General features: G+C 42.2%; 1 protein-coding gene across 1 annotated transcript in view; it reads left to right on the top strand.

The window, feature by feature from the left end:
- Positions 1 to 17,990, top strand: part of ntrk3a (neurotrophic tyrosine kinase, receptor, type 3a) — a 182,832-nt gene that overhangs the window by 129,079 nt on the left and 35,763 nt on the right. Inside the window, exons 13-14 of the mRNA XM_034141125.1 lie at positions 6,765 to 6,953; positions 16,371 to 16,501. Coding sequence (XP_033997016.1) covers positions 6,765 to 6,953; positions 16,371 to 16,501 — 320 coding nt within the window. The remainder of the gene's footprint in view (positions 1 to 6,764; positions 6,954 to 16,370; positions 16,502 to 17,990) is intronic.

The following is a 17,990-nucleotide window of genomic DNA, read 5'->3' as shown; positions in this document are numbered from 1 at the left end:
CCTGGACCTGATGGCATCCCTGGCCGTGTTCTCAGGGTGTGTGCAGTTCAGCTGGCAGAGGTGTTCACAGACATCTTCAACAGGTCCCTGTTGCAGTCTGTAGTCCCCACATGTCTTAAACACTCCACCATCGTTCCTGTCCCCAAAAAGACAATAATCACCTGCCCCAACGACTACCGCCCAGTAGCACTCACCTCCATCATAATGAAGTGCTTTGAGCGGTTAGTCAAATCATTCATCACCTCCTCCCTCCCGGACTCTCTGGACCCCCTGCAGTTTGCCTACAGAGCAAACAGGTCCACAGACGACGCCATAGCCCTCACCCTCCACACTGCCCTCTCACACCTGGACCCGAAGAAGAGGAACACATATGTGAGAATGCTGTTCATTGACTACAGTTCAGTATTCAACACCATTGTGCCCTCCAAGCTGGCCATCAAGCTCAGAGACCTCGGGCTCAACAGCGCCCTCTGTGACTGGATCCTGAACTTCCTGACGGGCAGACCCCAGGCAGTGCGGGTGGGAAACATCACATCTTCCACCCTGATCCTCAACACCGGAGCCACTCAAGGCTGCGTGCTCAGCCCTCTCCTCTACTCCCTGTTCACTCACGACTGCGTGGCCACACACAGCTCCAACACCATCGTGAAGTTTGCTGACAACACGACCGACGAGACGGCGTACAGAGAGGAGGTCAAAAACCTGACATCTTGGTGCCAGGATAACAACCTCCATCTCAACATCAGCAAAACAAAGGAGCTGATTGTGGATTACAGGAAGCAGCAGAGAGAGGGACACGCCCCCATCGCCATCAATGGGACTACGGTGGAGAGAGTCAGCAGCTTCAGGTTCCTCGGGGTCCACATCACTGACGACCTGACATGGACTCTTCACACCACCACCATCACCAAGAAAGCTCGACAGCGGCTCTTCTTCCTCCGCAGGCTGAGGAGGTTCAACATGGACTCCAGGATACTCTGCAACTTCTACAGGTGCACCATAGAGAGCATCCTGACCTTCTACAGGTGCACCATAGAGAGTATCCTGACCTTCTACAGGTGCACCATAGAGAGCATCCTGACCTTCTACAGGTGCACCATAGAGAGTATCCTGACCTTCTACAGGTGCACCATAGAGAGCATCCTGACCTTCTATAGGTGCATCATAGAGAGGATCCTGACCTTCTACAGGTGCACCATAGAGAGGATCCTGACCTTCTACAGGTTCACCATAGAGAGGATCCTGACCTTCTACAGGTGCACCATAGAGAGGATCCTGACCTTCTACAGGTGCACCATAGAGAGGATCCTGACCTTCTACAGGTGCACCATAGAGAGGATCCTGACCTTCTACAGGTGCACCATAGAGAGGATCCTGACCTTCTACAGGTGCACCATAGAGAGCATGCTGACCTTCTACAGGTGCACCATAGAGAGGATCCTGACCTTCTACAGGTGCACCATAGAGAGGATCCTGACCTTCTACAGGTGCACCATAGAGAGCATCCTGACCTTCTACAGGTGCACCATAGAGAGGATCCTGACCTTCTACAGGTGCACCATAGAGAGGATCCTGACCTTCTACAGGTGCACCATAGACTCTAGAGAGGATCCTGACTGGCTGCATCACGGCCTGGTACGGCAGCTGCACCGCCCTCAATCGTAAGGCTTTACAGAGGGTGGTGAAAACTGCACAGAACATCACCAGGACGGAGCTGCCATCCATGGAGGACCTTTACTCCCAGCGGCTCAGGAAGAAAGCCCTCAGGATTATCAAAGACCCCCATCACCCCAGCCACAAACTGTTCTGTCTGCTGCCGTCTGGCAAGCGGTACCGCAGCATCAGGACTAAAACCACCAGATTCAGAGACAGTTTCATCCCACAGGCCATAAAACTGTTAAACACCTGAACTGTTGAAACAACATCCATAACATTCATCTGCTACTTAGTAATTATTTATCTATTTCTCTAATATATCATTCCAATAACTTGCATATAGACTCTTATTGCACTATTTCACTATTTCACTTTTTTAAACTATTTTTCTTTTTGGATTTACTATTTACTATTTACTTGCACTATATTTTTCTGTTTATCTGTGTTATTGTGTTGCACTGTTGGAGGAGCCTGTGACCTAAGATTTTCATCGGCATAACTACACTGTAGCTATGTTCGTATGACAACATAAAGAACCTTGAACCTTCATTTGATTCTTGTCTTAATATTTTCCTTGTCGACGTTGTAAATGGAGCTGTTGTGATGCAACAAGCCTTTCAGAGTTCATCATAGTATCGCAATGAATCAAAGAAAGTAGCAAAGCAAAGGTGTGTCGCGTGTTCAGAACCGTCGACTCAGTTTCTACTTGTGGATCTTGCAGTGAGGATTGTTTGGCTTGTTTTGTGGACATCAAAGTATACAAAGAGTAAAGCTTAACAGAAAAGCATAGTGGGAAGAGTCAATGGAAATTCGTGGGAGGTCTTTTCCTTTCTGCTACAATAATGCAAAAATGTTTGGGGTTTTCAGGTGGGATCAGAGTCAGGTGGTGGATTATTTACCATGTTGGACACTGACTATAGGAGGGGTTGGTTAAGAACACAGTCAGGAGGAGTTGGAGTAGCAAATGGCATGATCTTGGTTTTTGTGTTTCCCGTTTATTTTGAAAAGTTTTCAATTCTTATGCCTTGTCTGGTTTCACTTCCTGTCTTTATGAATTCAGATTATAAATACTGTGTTAAAGCTGTAAAAGTAAGGTGATGATTGACAAATGGAGCAACTTAACAGCAAAAGCATTACAACAGGCGGTGTGTGTTGTGTGGTTTCCCTTGGAAAATACACACACACTCGAGCACACAATCACCACATTTTCTCCGCACTTTGCCTCATAAACATCCTCGTCCCCAATGCTACTCTCTTAAAATGAATTAGCCTAATCCATACGATGAATTAATCTCCGCAAACAATAAGCTGCTGCAAAGACATCCAGGATATCATTGAACAGTTAAGAATCTCCTCTAATGGTGTATGTAACTCAGAATTAGATTTGGGGTCGATGTGACTGATTTTAATAAAGCAGGTCACATATTTACATTATTCATCACCCCCATTTCGTTGTTTTTTTGCCATCCTTCATTCGTTTGTCCCAACTGCTCTTTCATCCTACATTTGTCTGTCAAACTTTGCAGTAGTATGCTAATGTGTCCTCATAAGTCTCAGAATTTCCCAGAATGCACTGTGAACTGTTACCAAGCCGGGTTCTCACTTTGTAAAGCCTGATCAGGTGATTTATTGAGGTAATAAATCCTGTGTGACTCTTCTGTGAACCAGTGAGAAGCAGGTATCCATACTGCAGGCCTATTAGATTAATGTGAGTAATAATGTGTGATTGAAAGACTGTGGCGCCAATTGGGCAGGAAAATGGAGGGGGTGGTTGTGTCGTAAACTACAGCATAAATCACTGTGACCTCAGGACATTTTATTTATTCTACAAGTGGATTCCCTGGTAGTTCCAATAAGACATTAGGGGCTCTGTGTTCCAGTCAAATTGCAAGTAATTGGGAACAGAGTCCCATTTTTAATGCTCAGCGCATCACTGGAGCATGGCTGCACTCATTGAGAGGATTGGGCAATTCCCATTCAAACACAAAAGCAATTGCATCAATTTGAAGATTTGCGGTTTCTGTTTCAGCAGCATTGCGTTGAGTTATTGGGAATAAATCCTACACAATTGTATTATTATGACCACTAAGAAAGGAACAAACAAACGTTGGAAAATATGGGTGGTTAAAGGAACAGTTCAAAGTCTGTAATCTGTTTACAGAAGCAGATGTCTTACATTCACCCAATGTTGGGTGCCAGGCGGTTGTCTGAACCCTGGATGTGACTTTAATACCCAAAGAGATGTATTTCTTATATAGTGGTGCAGGAATGAGTCTTAGTTAGCATTTTAGCCTCTGGTTCTAGTCTTGAATCAATGGTTTTTATAATGCGTTTTTTGGTTAAACAAAAAAAGCCCCCTTGGTTCCGTTGTAATACTTTTCACTGCTCAGACACTACATGTGGAAGACATTTTGAATTGTTGTTAACCTCATACAGTAGATAGTTCTTTATAACAGCAACAATTCCAACATGCATCCTTTTCAGAGTAGTGATGTGTGAGCCTCTGACTGTAAACTAGAAAGTAAACAGCTCCATGTCTGCTGGCTGTCACAGCATCAGTCTGCTCTCTGCTCCACTAACATCAACCTCTGACCTTTGTGCTCCACAAGAACTGTCTACCTCACACTTTCTGACACCTTTTCTCTTTCTACCCTTCTCCCCCACGTCTCCCCTTCACACTCTGCCTCCTTGTTTATCCGCAATCAGCTGACTGTTCAGCTCACATGTCAGCTTGTCTGGCACATGGCCTACATATTAGCACATATATGTGTGTGCAGGAACTGACAAAGGTCAGAGTCAGATCCCTGCAGCAGCCAACATGTCCATCACTACTCACAAGTTCTTCCCAAGCGTCCTTCAGCATACATCCAAACCTCCTCACTGAGATTCTCTATGGAGGAGCTGCTACAAACCTCAGCTGGAAGTGCATAAAAAAAACACAAATAGCCAGAATATGCAAGACAGCATATATATTATTATTATTTTTATTCCATGCAATTTGGCTGACACTTTTATCCAAAGCTATTCACATACAGTACATTTCAATACCGAAGACATAGCTAAACTAGTGAGATGCTGGATTCATAACAGGACCAGACAGACTCATGAGTGAACAGTAAGCAAACACACACGCATCAAACTGGTATTGCTATTAGACATGCCATTGGCAGCAATTTGGGGTTAAGTACCTAGGCCAAGGACACTTGGACACGTTTACTGCATGGACTGGGGATCAAACCTCTGAGCCACTGATTGCGGAACGACCATTTACCCCCCAGCCACAGCCACAATCATTTGTCTAACCCGAACCCTTAAACAGACACTTGTACACATGTAATAAAGTGTAGTAAAAACACTCCTAAAGCTCGCTAATAAACATGCTGCATGCCCTCTTCTGCACACACACACACACACAAATATTGTGAGTATGTCGGAACTACTTCTTGACAAAATATAACCAATAAGCGTAGTTTGCAAAATGTTCAACAAGTTGAATGACTCTGACATTTAATCTAGGAAATGTAGCTGCTTTTCCGACCACAAAGTAGGGTCATGGAGGCTTGATCATGTCTAATAGTTACTATTAGCTCTTTGTGTCGCTTACTGCATCATACAAAGAGTAAAGAATAAGCTAAAGAGGACTGCTCATGATCAGGTTCATATCAGTATTTTGTGTATCTACTGTGTCAAAAAGCTCTTAATTTTTCTCATACTGCCTCAGGCAAGATGGGGGGGGTTTAGTGTGTGGGAGAGAAACCCCCTCTTGAGGGAACACAGGGATTTTAGTCTTTACAGACCATTTACATGCACCAAAACCTATAGAACACACAACATGAAAGGGAAAACCCCAAAAAGCATAATCGGGCCCCTTTAAGTCCATGCTGGACACTCATGAGAGAATCACTGGAGCTAACCGTTGCAAATGTTGCTTTGTTATGTTTGCACCCAGTCTAAGAGGGACATATCTCTGCATTTAAATCTGCCATAAAGTCTTTAATTTATCACTGGCTATAAACCTGATGGGTATGCTTTTCATGTGTTGCACAGGTAGTAATCCTGCCACCATCTTTCCTTTCATTCCCCATTTCATCCTGTATATCATGCTCTCATAGGCTCTTTTATTTATTTCATTCCTCTCTCATCATGTCCTCCTGTACCCTTCTGTTCCATCACCCCCCCCCCCCACCCCTACCAGCTCACAGCCCAAATGCCTCCTTGTTTTCTGTCAGCTGTGAAGGGTGACTGTGTCAGCCCTATTAACAGCAGCAAGATGTGTTTGGTTCCAGCTGAGAATACTGAGCGGTCCACATCAGTAGTCCGGTGCTGTGTGTCCCTGGGGACCGGGCCTATACACACGGTCTACTGAGGCCACCATGATAGAACTGTAATGATTCAATTACTGCAGCAGAACACCATCACACATCACAGCCATGGAGAAGAGGGAGGGGAGACACATATATCATTATATCATTTGTAATGATATTAAACAGAGCTGAACTCTCCCACACATGCAGAGAAGATATCACAAACAAAGTGAAATCTAAATCTAAAAGCTTTGCAAGGCAGAACCACCATCATAGTATAACAACAACAAAAATGAACAAAAATCAACATAACACAAAAATAATTACATAAGAAATATAATTAATCTCAATTTGTAAATACAGAATTGCAAAATATAAACAAAGACCAGTTTGACATGGTAAAAAAAAATGGAAATAAAGCCAATCAAAGTCTTATAATTGATGTTGACCAAAAAGAAAATAGTGATCATTATGAACAATTAACTAATTGTTAGTATAGACACTGCTGACAAATTATGACCATTCTGCATCTGTGATACAGTTCAACTCTGCAATTCTTTTCAGTTTTATTGCTATCTAAACACGATGACAATAAGTGGACTGGCTGAATGATGTCATGGATGCCACCCTATTGAATTACCACCTGAATGATTGTGTGCATTTAAAAAAGCATTCCTGGCTGTGTGGAAATCAGCTGACCAGCTACTGGTTTGCTAAATGAAATGAATTGTTCAAGAATGATGTATATTTAGCTAGATAACAAAACATTGAATACGTTCTGTATCTTTTTTACCTGCTTTCTAGGACCAGTAGCAGTAATAAGTGGTGAGGAAGACTCTGCCAGCCCCCTTCATCACGTGAACCATGGGATTATCAGTCACTGTACTCTGGATGGGGGGCCAGACGCCGTGGTGATTGGGATGACCAGGATCCCCGTCATAGAGAACCCTCAGTACTTCAGACATGGACACAACTGCAACAAACCCGCCACCTGTAAGTACTCACATACACACTGTGCGGGGTTGTAATGTGAAGCATGGCTATGGCTTGCTCTCAGGGGGTCATGACAAATAAATGGGCAGATTTGTTCAAAGGAGTAGATGCCTACAACCAGTGGCGTCACCTGGCCTGGGCATTCGGGGCTTTAGCCCCGGACAATTCTCCCTCAATAATATAATCAGGGGTGCACATAACTGGTACACAGGTACGCATGCGCGGCAAAAATCTGAATTGCATAATGTCACTTGTGTCAATACGCGCCTTTGCGTACCTCAAAACAAAACACATATTTTGTCTACACGTGTTTCTTGTCAACACTCAATGGAGTAAACTACTAGACATGTAAACAAAAACAAAGACATTAAGCAGCAACGTTGCCATTTCACTCCCTGCAAAAGATCTTCGGACTTTCTATGACTGATTGAACTGGGTGCTGGGCGAGCCGCGCAGGACATAACCAACGGACCTGTGAAGCTTTACAGGAGGCAGAGACAGGGCCGCCCCTCCCTACAGGCAGATCACGCAGACTGCGTGGGGCCTCATCTCGCGGAGGGAGCCTCAACTGAGCCGCAAATGCGGCGCAACTATGCGCTTATGCGGCGCAATTAGTGTAGGCGCGGCACAGTTTCGCTGTTAATTTAGCTCTCAACGTGCACCAGATTGATGCTTTTAACTTCAATATTAAAAAGAAAATTCGTCCCGGGGGAACCCCCTGACCCCCCTAGAGGAGGTGAGGACCCCCCTAGAGAATGTTAGGTCCACTCCCCACTTATAAAAATATTACTTTACCCCAGCTTACACCTATATGCCGTGAGCTGATTATCGAGCCTTCATTGTAACAGTCGCGGGTGTACTGTGTGCGAGTGGGGAGTGTTGCAGTAGAACATTCCACTGTAGTGCCCGGTACCTTAATGGGAAACCCTACATGTTTGAGCACCCTCTGTGAAATGTCAAGCTACCCCACAGCACCCCCAAAAGAAAATCTCTGGCGCCGCCACTGTGGGCTAAGCCCCGAATGTTTCCAGGTCCAGGAAACGCCCCTGCCTACGACACATTTTATGTCATAATCCATCTAGAGGTTTGGTTTCCTCATAAAATAGCCAGGAGTTTTTATAAAGTAAGAGTAAAGACATTTTTGAAAAATACATTTCAATTCAAAAACATCTATGGGGGACTACGTTGGAACTGTGATCATGTTGCTGTTAAACTTAAAAAGTCAGATGGAACTGCAAACAAGACTTTTATACTCTCTCCAGAGTGACACGGCTAATAGTATGCCGACCGCTCCAGTGGTACACTGCTCGTGCTTTTACCTGATAAGTGTCCTTACCACTTTTCAAAACATAGTGACGCCCATGGACTTTGAATTTGGTGTAGATAATCTGGATACATGCTGACACTGATATGGAATACTAGTTTAATCCCCCCTCATACTGTACTGTATACACTGTCCCTTTGTCCAACAGAAAGCAAATGTCCCTTTCTCGATTTTGCCTCTGTTCCACTGGCCTCTGCATGGCTAGGTTTTTTCTCACAGAGGTTTTTTTTTATATATTGTTAGCGACGTGTCATTGAAACAAGTGTGAAATTGTGTTGTTAGCAATCCAACACATCATGTCCCACGAGTTGTGGTCATTATGTAGAAGCCTCACATGGTGGCCAAGGTTAGTAACCCTATTACACAACCTTTGTAACATCTCTGTCCTGAGGTCTCTGTTACTCCTGTCCCCCCCGTTCCTTTTATTCCAGTAGTCTCTCTCCCCTCTTTGAGTCTATTGAACACAACAAATCACTTCTTGACTTTACAGCCACATAAATCTTCACAAATCCCCTAGGAGACAACACACACACACACACACACACACACACACACACACACACACACACACACACACACACACACACACACACACACACACACACACACACACACACACACACACACACACACTACTGATGTTGTTGCCAATGGCGATGCTAATCCATCACTAGAGTCACCTTGTGTGATTATTACCAGCTATATATTTCTACTGGTGCTGTGTGTGTGTTTGAGTGTGTGTGTTTGAGTGTGTGTTTCTCCCTGTCATGAGTCTGTAATGATAAAAACATCATCACCTTTGTGAGCTCATGCTCAACTCACTAGTACACACACACAGTTGCCTGCTTACTTAATATTTCTTACATGGACTTCTGATCTTGTGTTTTGAGGGAATCACTTTTATATGCTGTTGTATTTTTCATTTTTTAGAGGACATATGCTCAATGTTCAGGTTCATATTTGTATTTAGTGTCTCTCCTGGGACATGTCTCCATGCTTTAATGTTCAAAAAGCTCTTTATTTGTCTCATACTGCCTGTGCTGCAGCACCTCTTTTCACCCTCTGTCTGAAAAGGTCAGTCACAACAGAGCCGGCCAGCTAACCAATCAGAGCAGACTGGGCTCTGATTGGTTAGCTGGCCGGCTCTGTTGTGACTGGTCAACCAATTAGAGGTGTGTTGGAAATGTCCCGCCGCTTAGCCTATCACGTACAATGTGTTGGAGCACTACCCAATAAAAGCGTGAGTGTAACATAGTGTTAGTCATTATGTTACTGAAGTAAACAAAGGAGTCATCCTATAGTTATTGCACAATAACTATCTGTCTTACTGCTGCTGTACAACGTTTTTAAAGGATCTGCAGTAGACTTATGTCTATTTTTGTAATGCCACAAAATACTGATAAATAATAATAATAATAATAATAACTTTAATTTATATAGCGCCTTTCATTAACCCAAGGTCGCTTAACAAGAAACATATAAGGACAAGACATAAAGACATAAAAACAGGGGGGCAGAAATGGAAGTGTTACATTGCAAGGGGGGAGAAAGTGAGTTACTGTTGGAAGGCTTTGTTGAACAGATGGGTTTTCAGGGTAGATTTGAAGATGTTCAGAGAAGGGGCGTTACGGATTTCAGCAGGGAGGGAGTTCCAGAGGGTGGGGGCAACAACACTGAAGGCACGGTCCCCGAAGGTGCGGAGGCATGAATGGGGACTGGAGATAAAGCCATTTTAGATGTAGTTAAATCCACACAATATAGGAAAAAAGGTACACATTTAATCTGACAAAGCCTTACATACACATCAAACTATCAGGCCATTAAATGCAGTATACAGCTGTTCTATGACACAAGGTTTCTTCTTTTGTCATGTAACTTCCATTCATGTGTTTATAATGCATTAGCAACCACTTGAAGTAAAGATTTGTCAAGTGATGAAAGGTGTTTTGCTCTGCTGCCTCACAGCCTCTGTAGCATGTCTGCTGCTGGAGGATGCCGGTCCCAGAGCTCGTTACAGACCCGCTAATTGCAACCCAGTGGCGGAACGGGCACCTTATACAGCTAACCCTTGTGTTTGTTTGTGTGTGTGTGTGTGTGTGTGTGTGTGTGTGTGTGTGTGTGTGTGTGTGTGTGTGTGTGTGTGTGTGTGTGTGTGTGTGTGTGTGTGTGTGTGTGTGTGTGTGTGTGTGTGTGTGTGTGTGTGTGTGTGTGTGTTGTACATGCCTGACTTGTTTGTATGTGGTTGTGTGTGTATTATGTTTGTTTGTATGTGGTTGTGTGTGTATTATGTATGTTTGTGTGTGCGCAGCCCCCACTGTGATAAAGCCATTGAGCCATGCACAAAGCACTGCCTGCTTCAATGCAGTCCAAATTATACGAGCTAAAGCTGGGTACACTTTATACAGAGTGTTGAAAGTTAAAGGGTCACAGCACTGAAGCTTTAGGAGAGAGCTGCTCGCAGTTTGAGCCTCAGTTCACTGTCATAGGGGCCTGAGGACTGAAATAACAACCACCACATACTTTCATTAGGAATTAAACTCGTCAATCCTACTTCCTGTACAACAGAAAAACAAAACAAAAGACAGGAAGAACCGGTTATAGAAGTTGAGTGGATTTGTTGCTTCAAAAAAGCAACATTTTGTAAATACAAACATTCGTAAAACGCATTGTTTACAGGGATTGGAGGTCAACACAATATACACAACCACCACTGGAATATGAATGCTACAATATGCATAAAGATAAATCTACATGTATGTTATTAGCATTATAATATTAGTGTAGCCTCATCTTTACTGTGCAGAACCGCTGCCTTCAAATATTGATTTGTAAATGAAAGTGTAACATTATGAATGATGATTCAAACTATTTGGAACAGCCATAGTTCAAACATTTCTGATTACTCTAAGGCAGGGGTGTCAAACTCAATTTCATCACGGGCCACATCAGCATTATGGTTGCACTCAAAGGGCCGGTCTTTTGAAAAAGAGAAGTGACGTTTTGAAAAAAAAATCTATTTATGAGAAAAAGGCTAATTCTAAGAAAAAAGGCATATTTGGACAAAAAAAGTCAAATTCTGAGAAAAAGTCAAATTTGAGATGCATTGTGGGACATGTCGTTTATGGGCAACGTGCTTCTGTAAAGTATCATGTAACCGTATAATAAACATATTATATTATTTGCAAGCTCTTGTGGGGCCACATAAAATGAAGTTGCGGGCCGGATTTGGCCCCCGGGCCTTGAGTTTGACACCCCTGCTCTAAGGTGTTAAAAAGTCTGACTCTCAAAATGTATTGAATTTTTTTTTATCTAATTATGTTTCAGACAAATACGTATAAACACAGGCTCCTCTATTGATAGTGCATTCTAGCCTCATAAATGACTTCCATAACTCATTTTCATAAAGGTCAAAAGTTGTACTATGACGTTTTGTGTATAGTCTTTGGCAGCAAGAACTCCTTGTGACATCATATATTTAAGGGGTTAAGTGAAGCTACAAAACAGCAGTTTGATACCATTACAAAATAGTTGGTTAAAGAGTGGACACCAATAATCAGCTGATAAGAAGCAGCAAGAGGAGAGAGAGATAAAGAATTGTGAGTTAATGATGCATAAAGACTGTCTTTATGAATTAATTAATGCTGGGCTTCATATCTGTCTGCGTCCACAGTCTTTTAACCTCTTTGTCAACACTTTGTATTTGTCAGTTTCCTGTTTCAAAGTGACAATGACGCCAAGCACAATGCGTGGGTTGCCAGAAGCAATTATTGTTTTCAGCGTTTTGAAAATGGAACATGTATGCTGTTTTCATTTCTGGAAATGTCTCTCCATTAATGTGGCTGTTAACTCTCTACGTCTTAAACAGATGCAGTTAACTTGATAGCTAACTAAATAGGAAAACAACCTTCTCATTCTGAATGCTCAGATTGGCTGTTTACATCTGCAACTTTGTGAAAATAGCCATCAATGAGCTCACTAACTATGTATAACATTTCATTTAGCTGATGGTTTTATCCAAAGCATCTTATAATAAGTGCATTCAACAAGTAAAAAAGACAATTGTAAGTCAAACCATTGTAATCGCTACTGCATTGGCTTCGATTAAGCCAAACATTTGAATCGTACAGATTTCTTTTTTCTTTGGCCAAGGTGCAGTAGAGACAAGTGGGCTTCAGTTCGCAGTGGAACATGTGTAGACTTTCTGCTGTCCTGGTATATACTCCATTTGGAGCCAGGGTGGCACAAGCGTGTTTAACGATGTCCTGGATGTAGGAAAGGCCTGATACATTACCAGCACGGTGGTCCAGAACAAATTGGAGATGATGGCAGTGATTCAGAGGTGTTGATTCAGAAACGTTCTGAAAAAAGGGCCGAGTCTGGAACAGGTTTGGGAACCTACAAACGTTTGCCATGTACCTACCAAAACTTATCATGGTGTTGGTTGTAATGTTGAATACTTGTGTGGTCTAATTAACATTTCAGTCCCTAAGGGCCACATAGAAAACAACATAGCTTTGTTTGGATGTGTCAATGCCTGAAGCTATATTGTACTTTGAGATAAGTTCAATTCATAACAATCATGTCTCTTTGGGTTTTAAGGAACAGTTAGCTTCTAACACAGGCTCTCTGGAGACACGTGGTTTTAAACCCAAGATTAAAGTTTTAGACATGCAGCAAAGTAACACTGAGGATACATATTACAACATTATGCATTCACAGCCCCACTTTTTTCACCAGCAATTATTCATGCAGAGTTCTGAGGGCTGTGAAGCCTGAAGGCCAGGGGTGACAGCAGCTCCCAGGGCAATGGATTCATTTCAGAAGTCATGTTGGAGAGGACAGTAATTAACCCTCTCTGCTGTCCTTTCTCTGGCCTCCATCCATCATAAGTAGGCATGTTAAGAGATCTTACTCCCAATGCCACAAGGACTACGTGTTTCATATATTTACAATGTGTACAAAAAGTGTGGAATGTACCATATGGGCTGTCCCTTTAGAGCCCGTACTCATCAAACATGCTGCTGTTGGTGGCCTGCAGGGACCTGGGCTAAAAACTGTGTGCTGTATCCAGAGACCCACATTAATTAATGCATTTTTGATGTTATCATATGGGGGCATGTAACACAAATGTGTCACCTAACACAGTCCTAACCTCATTCTGAAATATTAACAGTGTTTCTTATTAGTTTGGGCTATCTAGACTGAAGACTAGTTATCTAATCATAATCAGACACCAACATTAACAACGTTTTAAATATTGACTACTATTTGAAAAGTGTTGTTCATCTAAAGGTGTGACGTGCAGTATAATTCCTTTAATTGCAAATACAGGCATACAATCAGTTATGAACAGTAACCATTCCTTAGGCCTGATTTCTATATTTGTCAGTCTTTCTACAATTCCCCCTATTGGTTGCCTGTATACTTGAACAGAGTCATTCAAAAAATAACCGCCAAACATAGAGCCGTCACTTGCAGAACAATGCTACGGCGTTAGGAACAGTATAGACAGTCAAGACTGCTTTCCAGTGAAAAACTGAATTGTCCTTGGCAATAATTGCTTATTTAGATTTAATCAAATGTGTGCTTTGCCAGAATGCTGCAAATGTGCATCTCAGTATAAAAGGCTTGTACCTTCTCAGGGATTCTTTTGATTTAGATTAAAAAAGTTAGTACAAACATGTTTATATACATGTAACTTATTATAGCAATTTAAGTCCTTAAAGGTTCTACATGCTACCAAACAATGATCAAATATTTGATGTTGCTGAAACTACAACCACCCAGATGTCACCCCGTTATCCTAAACTAGGATCAGCCAGGTCAGAGGCGGGACCTTAGTTTGAAGCTCTTTGTTGAGTTAGCCCGACTTTGGTGTATAGGTGCAATTTAATCATAAATGTTCATATTAAATACAGGGTTTAAACACAGAATTGTAATAAACTGTAATGCAATACATTAGAGTATTGGACACAAAAATGGTAGATTAATGTTATTCTGCCTGCACTTGCTTTAAGCTGACCGGTCAGAGCCCCCCTTGAGCTAACACACTCAATAATATATGTACATCCAACCGTTTATTAGGCATGACAAGAACAAGAAAATGAATGACACAGGACTTAAGAGCTTTGGTGTGTAAGCCAACATGAAAGAGTAAAAGATGGGGGTTCCCTTGATACAGATAAATGCCATTGGCTTCAAAGACTTGATAGTGTAGCCTCTTAGTGGGATGACCCAAAGTAGGGGGCAGGAGGGGGGGGGTAAACTTTATTTTTATAGCCCAATATGAGGGTGTCAATGCACTGATCCACCAGTCGGAAGGTCAGTGGATCAATCCCAGCAGTCAACATATTGAAGTGTCCTTGGGCAATATTCTAAACCCCAAATTGCTCCCGTAGTCATGTCTATGGTATTGAACTGTATGGAATTGGATAAAAGCGCTGCTAAATACATTGTAATGTAACGTAAAATGAACCACCCTCAGTTACATTGATCACAATACCCACTGAACCCCCCCCCCCCCCCCCCCCCTCACCACAGCAAACTAGTCAGACACACAGGATATAGAGTGTTTGCCTCAGCCTGCCATTATCATTCTCCTTTCCTTGTTATAAAAACAAGCAAGAACATTTTCTAACCCAGCGGTTCCCAACCTTTTTCAACTCAACTTTTTGTCTGAGATGGGAATGTCATTTCCTATATGTTATTGTTATGTCCATGTTTGTCTCTTTAGCCTGTACAAAATAAAAAATATATATATTTGGCGGCCCACTTGCAATGCCCCCTAGTGGTCCGCGGCCCACAGGTTGGGAACCGCTGTTCTAACCTATAGCTGAATGCTAATGGATGCTACACCACACAGCCAACATCATACCAAAGAAAACAACAACAAAGGCTTTGGGGAAAGAGCAACAGAAGCCATTCAATCAGACATGAAGGTCAGCCACCCTCCGACAACCTTCCTCAACCCTGACACCTGTCACCTCCATGTGACAGCAAGGCAGTCAAACACTTTTGAAAAGGCTTTTCAACAAGGCAACAAAGCTACAATCAGCCAGAGAACATCAGTCAATGCTGCAGACATGTGCTTTTGTCTTCATGAGGCTGTCATGTGTGTTTGTGCAACTCTGTCCCCAGCAAACAGACTTCATCCATGAACCTGAACAGAGGTGACAGTAGAGAAGGTCATGACAGGAAAGTCAATTGTCCGGCAGATTGTCGGGTTGGTCTAGTAATGAAACATCCCCATCCCAAGATCATGTTAACCTTTTCTTTGAGGTTTTGGACAACAACAAAAAAACGTGTTGATAATTGCTTGTGTCATCTGATGAGTTGTTGAAGGCCTGAGCTTCGCTACGATTTGAGATTCATTCATTTCATTGCAAGTAAACACCAGTGTTCAAGAACTCCCACTTCTCTTACCTTTGGATTTTTCCTCTTACCCATCTGTCTATAAGAAGTCGAGTTTGTGCATCAGCCTCACTGTCAAGCTTTGATCCTGTTCCTCCTGTAGTCCACCATGACCATGAGTAGATCAGTCAAAGTCACATTTATTGTCAATCTTTCAGTTGACAGTGTTAGTGTTAGTGTAGATTGCTAGTCTATGCAATTAGATTATTTGCATAATTAATGTCCCAACAATTGCTGTTCAAAGCGTCTTGCCTTGTTCCTTTGTGGACAGGTTTCATACATAAATATGTACCCAAAGGGAAAAAAGAACACTAACACTGTCAGAGTGAGATAACTTTCCACATGTGCAAACCATAAAAAGAAATCTTGTAAATTGGCAATAATAAAAAGATGGACACTTTTAAAAAGGAGAAACTTTAATGACATAATAAGTAGTGTAAGATGATTAGGAGGTTTCTGTGACATAACCCTAACCCTAGTGGTATTAAGGATCTTTAGTGTGTAGTTTATTAAAGTAGAGCAATCTGGTGCATGTCAGGTTGTTAACACACTGCTCAGCTTGGTTAACCACCTTTTAGCATGAGCTTATTAAACATCCACGTTAGAGAGTGGGTGTACAGTACCATTTAAAAATAATTGTTTAAATGCATGTCATCCAGTCCCTCTTCCTCTGTCCCTCTCAGATGTGCAGCATATTAAACAGAGGGACATCATTCTGAAGAGGGAGCTCGGAGAAGGAGCCTTCGGCAAGGTCTTCCTGGCTGAGTGTTACAACCTGAGCCCCACCAAGGACAAGATGCTGGTCGCTGTAAAGGTAAGAGAAGGAGGCAGTGTGGGTGTTTTTGTGAAGTTAAAGGCTCCATTATTACACTCTTATTCTGCTCTGATATCTCTTTTCATTAACCGTCTCTCCTGGTTCTGTAAAGTAAATCAGTTGGTTTTAAGTGTTGTCTTGAAGATGTGTCATTCAGTTTGAACAGACTTATACAAAGCAAAGTAAATTCATTGAAAACTAAATTCAACAAACAGCGCCCATCAGTCATGTATCACCTACTGACACAAAATACATTCAGGTTTCAGCTGACAAATAATCTTTCCAAAAAACTAGAATGTATTGCCTGTTTAATCGCTGCCTATGCGTCAAGCATTATAAGCAACGTTTTAGCCTGCTCACTAAAGAATGTTGGCCATTTTTTTGTAAATGTGCAGATGCCTTTACAGGCTTCCAATAAGTGCTCGCATAATGATCAAAAGTATATAAAACTGTACACTTCTCACACTCAATGATCTGCATCGTGTTCAAAGAAAGAAATTGCCACAACCAGCCACTGTTGCAGTTGGACCAGTAAATACAGCACTATGCAATTAAAAGGTAAACATATTTTATTTTCAGTATTGAATAAACATACCGCTATACTGGTGTTCAAATGAAGCCACCATTAGTCTTTTGATTAGTTCATTGAGCAGTCTGTAATGATTTCCTACCATAAACTATAACTAGCTAGGTAGCTAACAGTGGGCACAACAGCAGTGTGTAATTTAACAATACCAGGTTGAACAGTGTACAACATGCACTGTATTAACCTGTTACGCACCGCCCCCCCGGTACCGGGCGGATAAACGCGTCATTTGCAGGAAACAACGTCTAAGGAATTTTAATATTTAATAAACTATGAATGTTTTATATCCATGTAACGGGAAGAAACTCAGCTAACTGATCTTTTTTTTTTTAAATCCAAAAAAAAAACACAATGCTAACACTCAGCCTCTGAATTAGCCACGAGCGAAAAAATGTAACCTAACAGTGCACCTAAACTCACTCATAACTCCCTTATTACTTATCCTAGATGCACAGCCAACCCCTCGATTAGCATCTCCTGGAGACACAGAATCTGTGGGTGCCCACCTTAACACTCAGTGATAAACATTTGCGACGCTATAAACGAAAACGTACATCAAAACATGTGGCGCTAGGTAGCTACAAACGCTAACATGGCTTACCTTGGTCAAAACTGGTCTTCAATGGCATTAAAACGATAAAAAAAACGATGCTGCAGTTAATCCATAGGTTAATCCAATGTGTCTGTGTCCTCTTTGAAATGATTTCTGATAATCCATAAGCAATAAAACTGCTTTTTCGTTTCCAAATGTCAGAGCGAGAGATCGCTTCACTCTGGTGCAAACCTGCATGCGGGAAGCCCCCACCGTTTGTTTTCACAACGAGTGTGTGTGGGGGCCTGCCCCTTCGATTCTATTGGCTCTCACGGTCAGAAAGAGGTGTCAACCATCAAAATCGACCAAGG

This window comes from Trematomus bernacchii, unplaced genomic scaffold (genome assembly GCF_902827165.1).
Source record: "Trematomus bernacchii unplaced genomic scaffold, fTreBer1.1, whole genome shotgun sequence".
Lineage (NCBI taxonomy): Eukaryota > Metazoa > Chordata > Actinopteri > Perciformes > Nototheniidae > Trematomus > Trematomus bernacchii.
The sequence above is the reverse complement of the archived record's forward strand: the minus strand, read 5'-3'. Positions and strand labels throughout refer to the sequence as shown.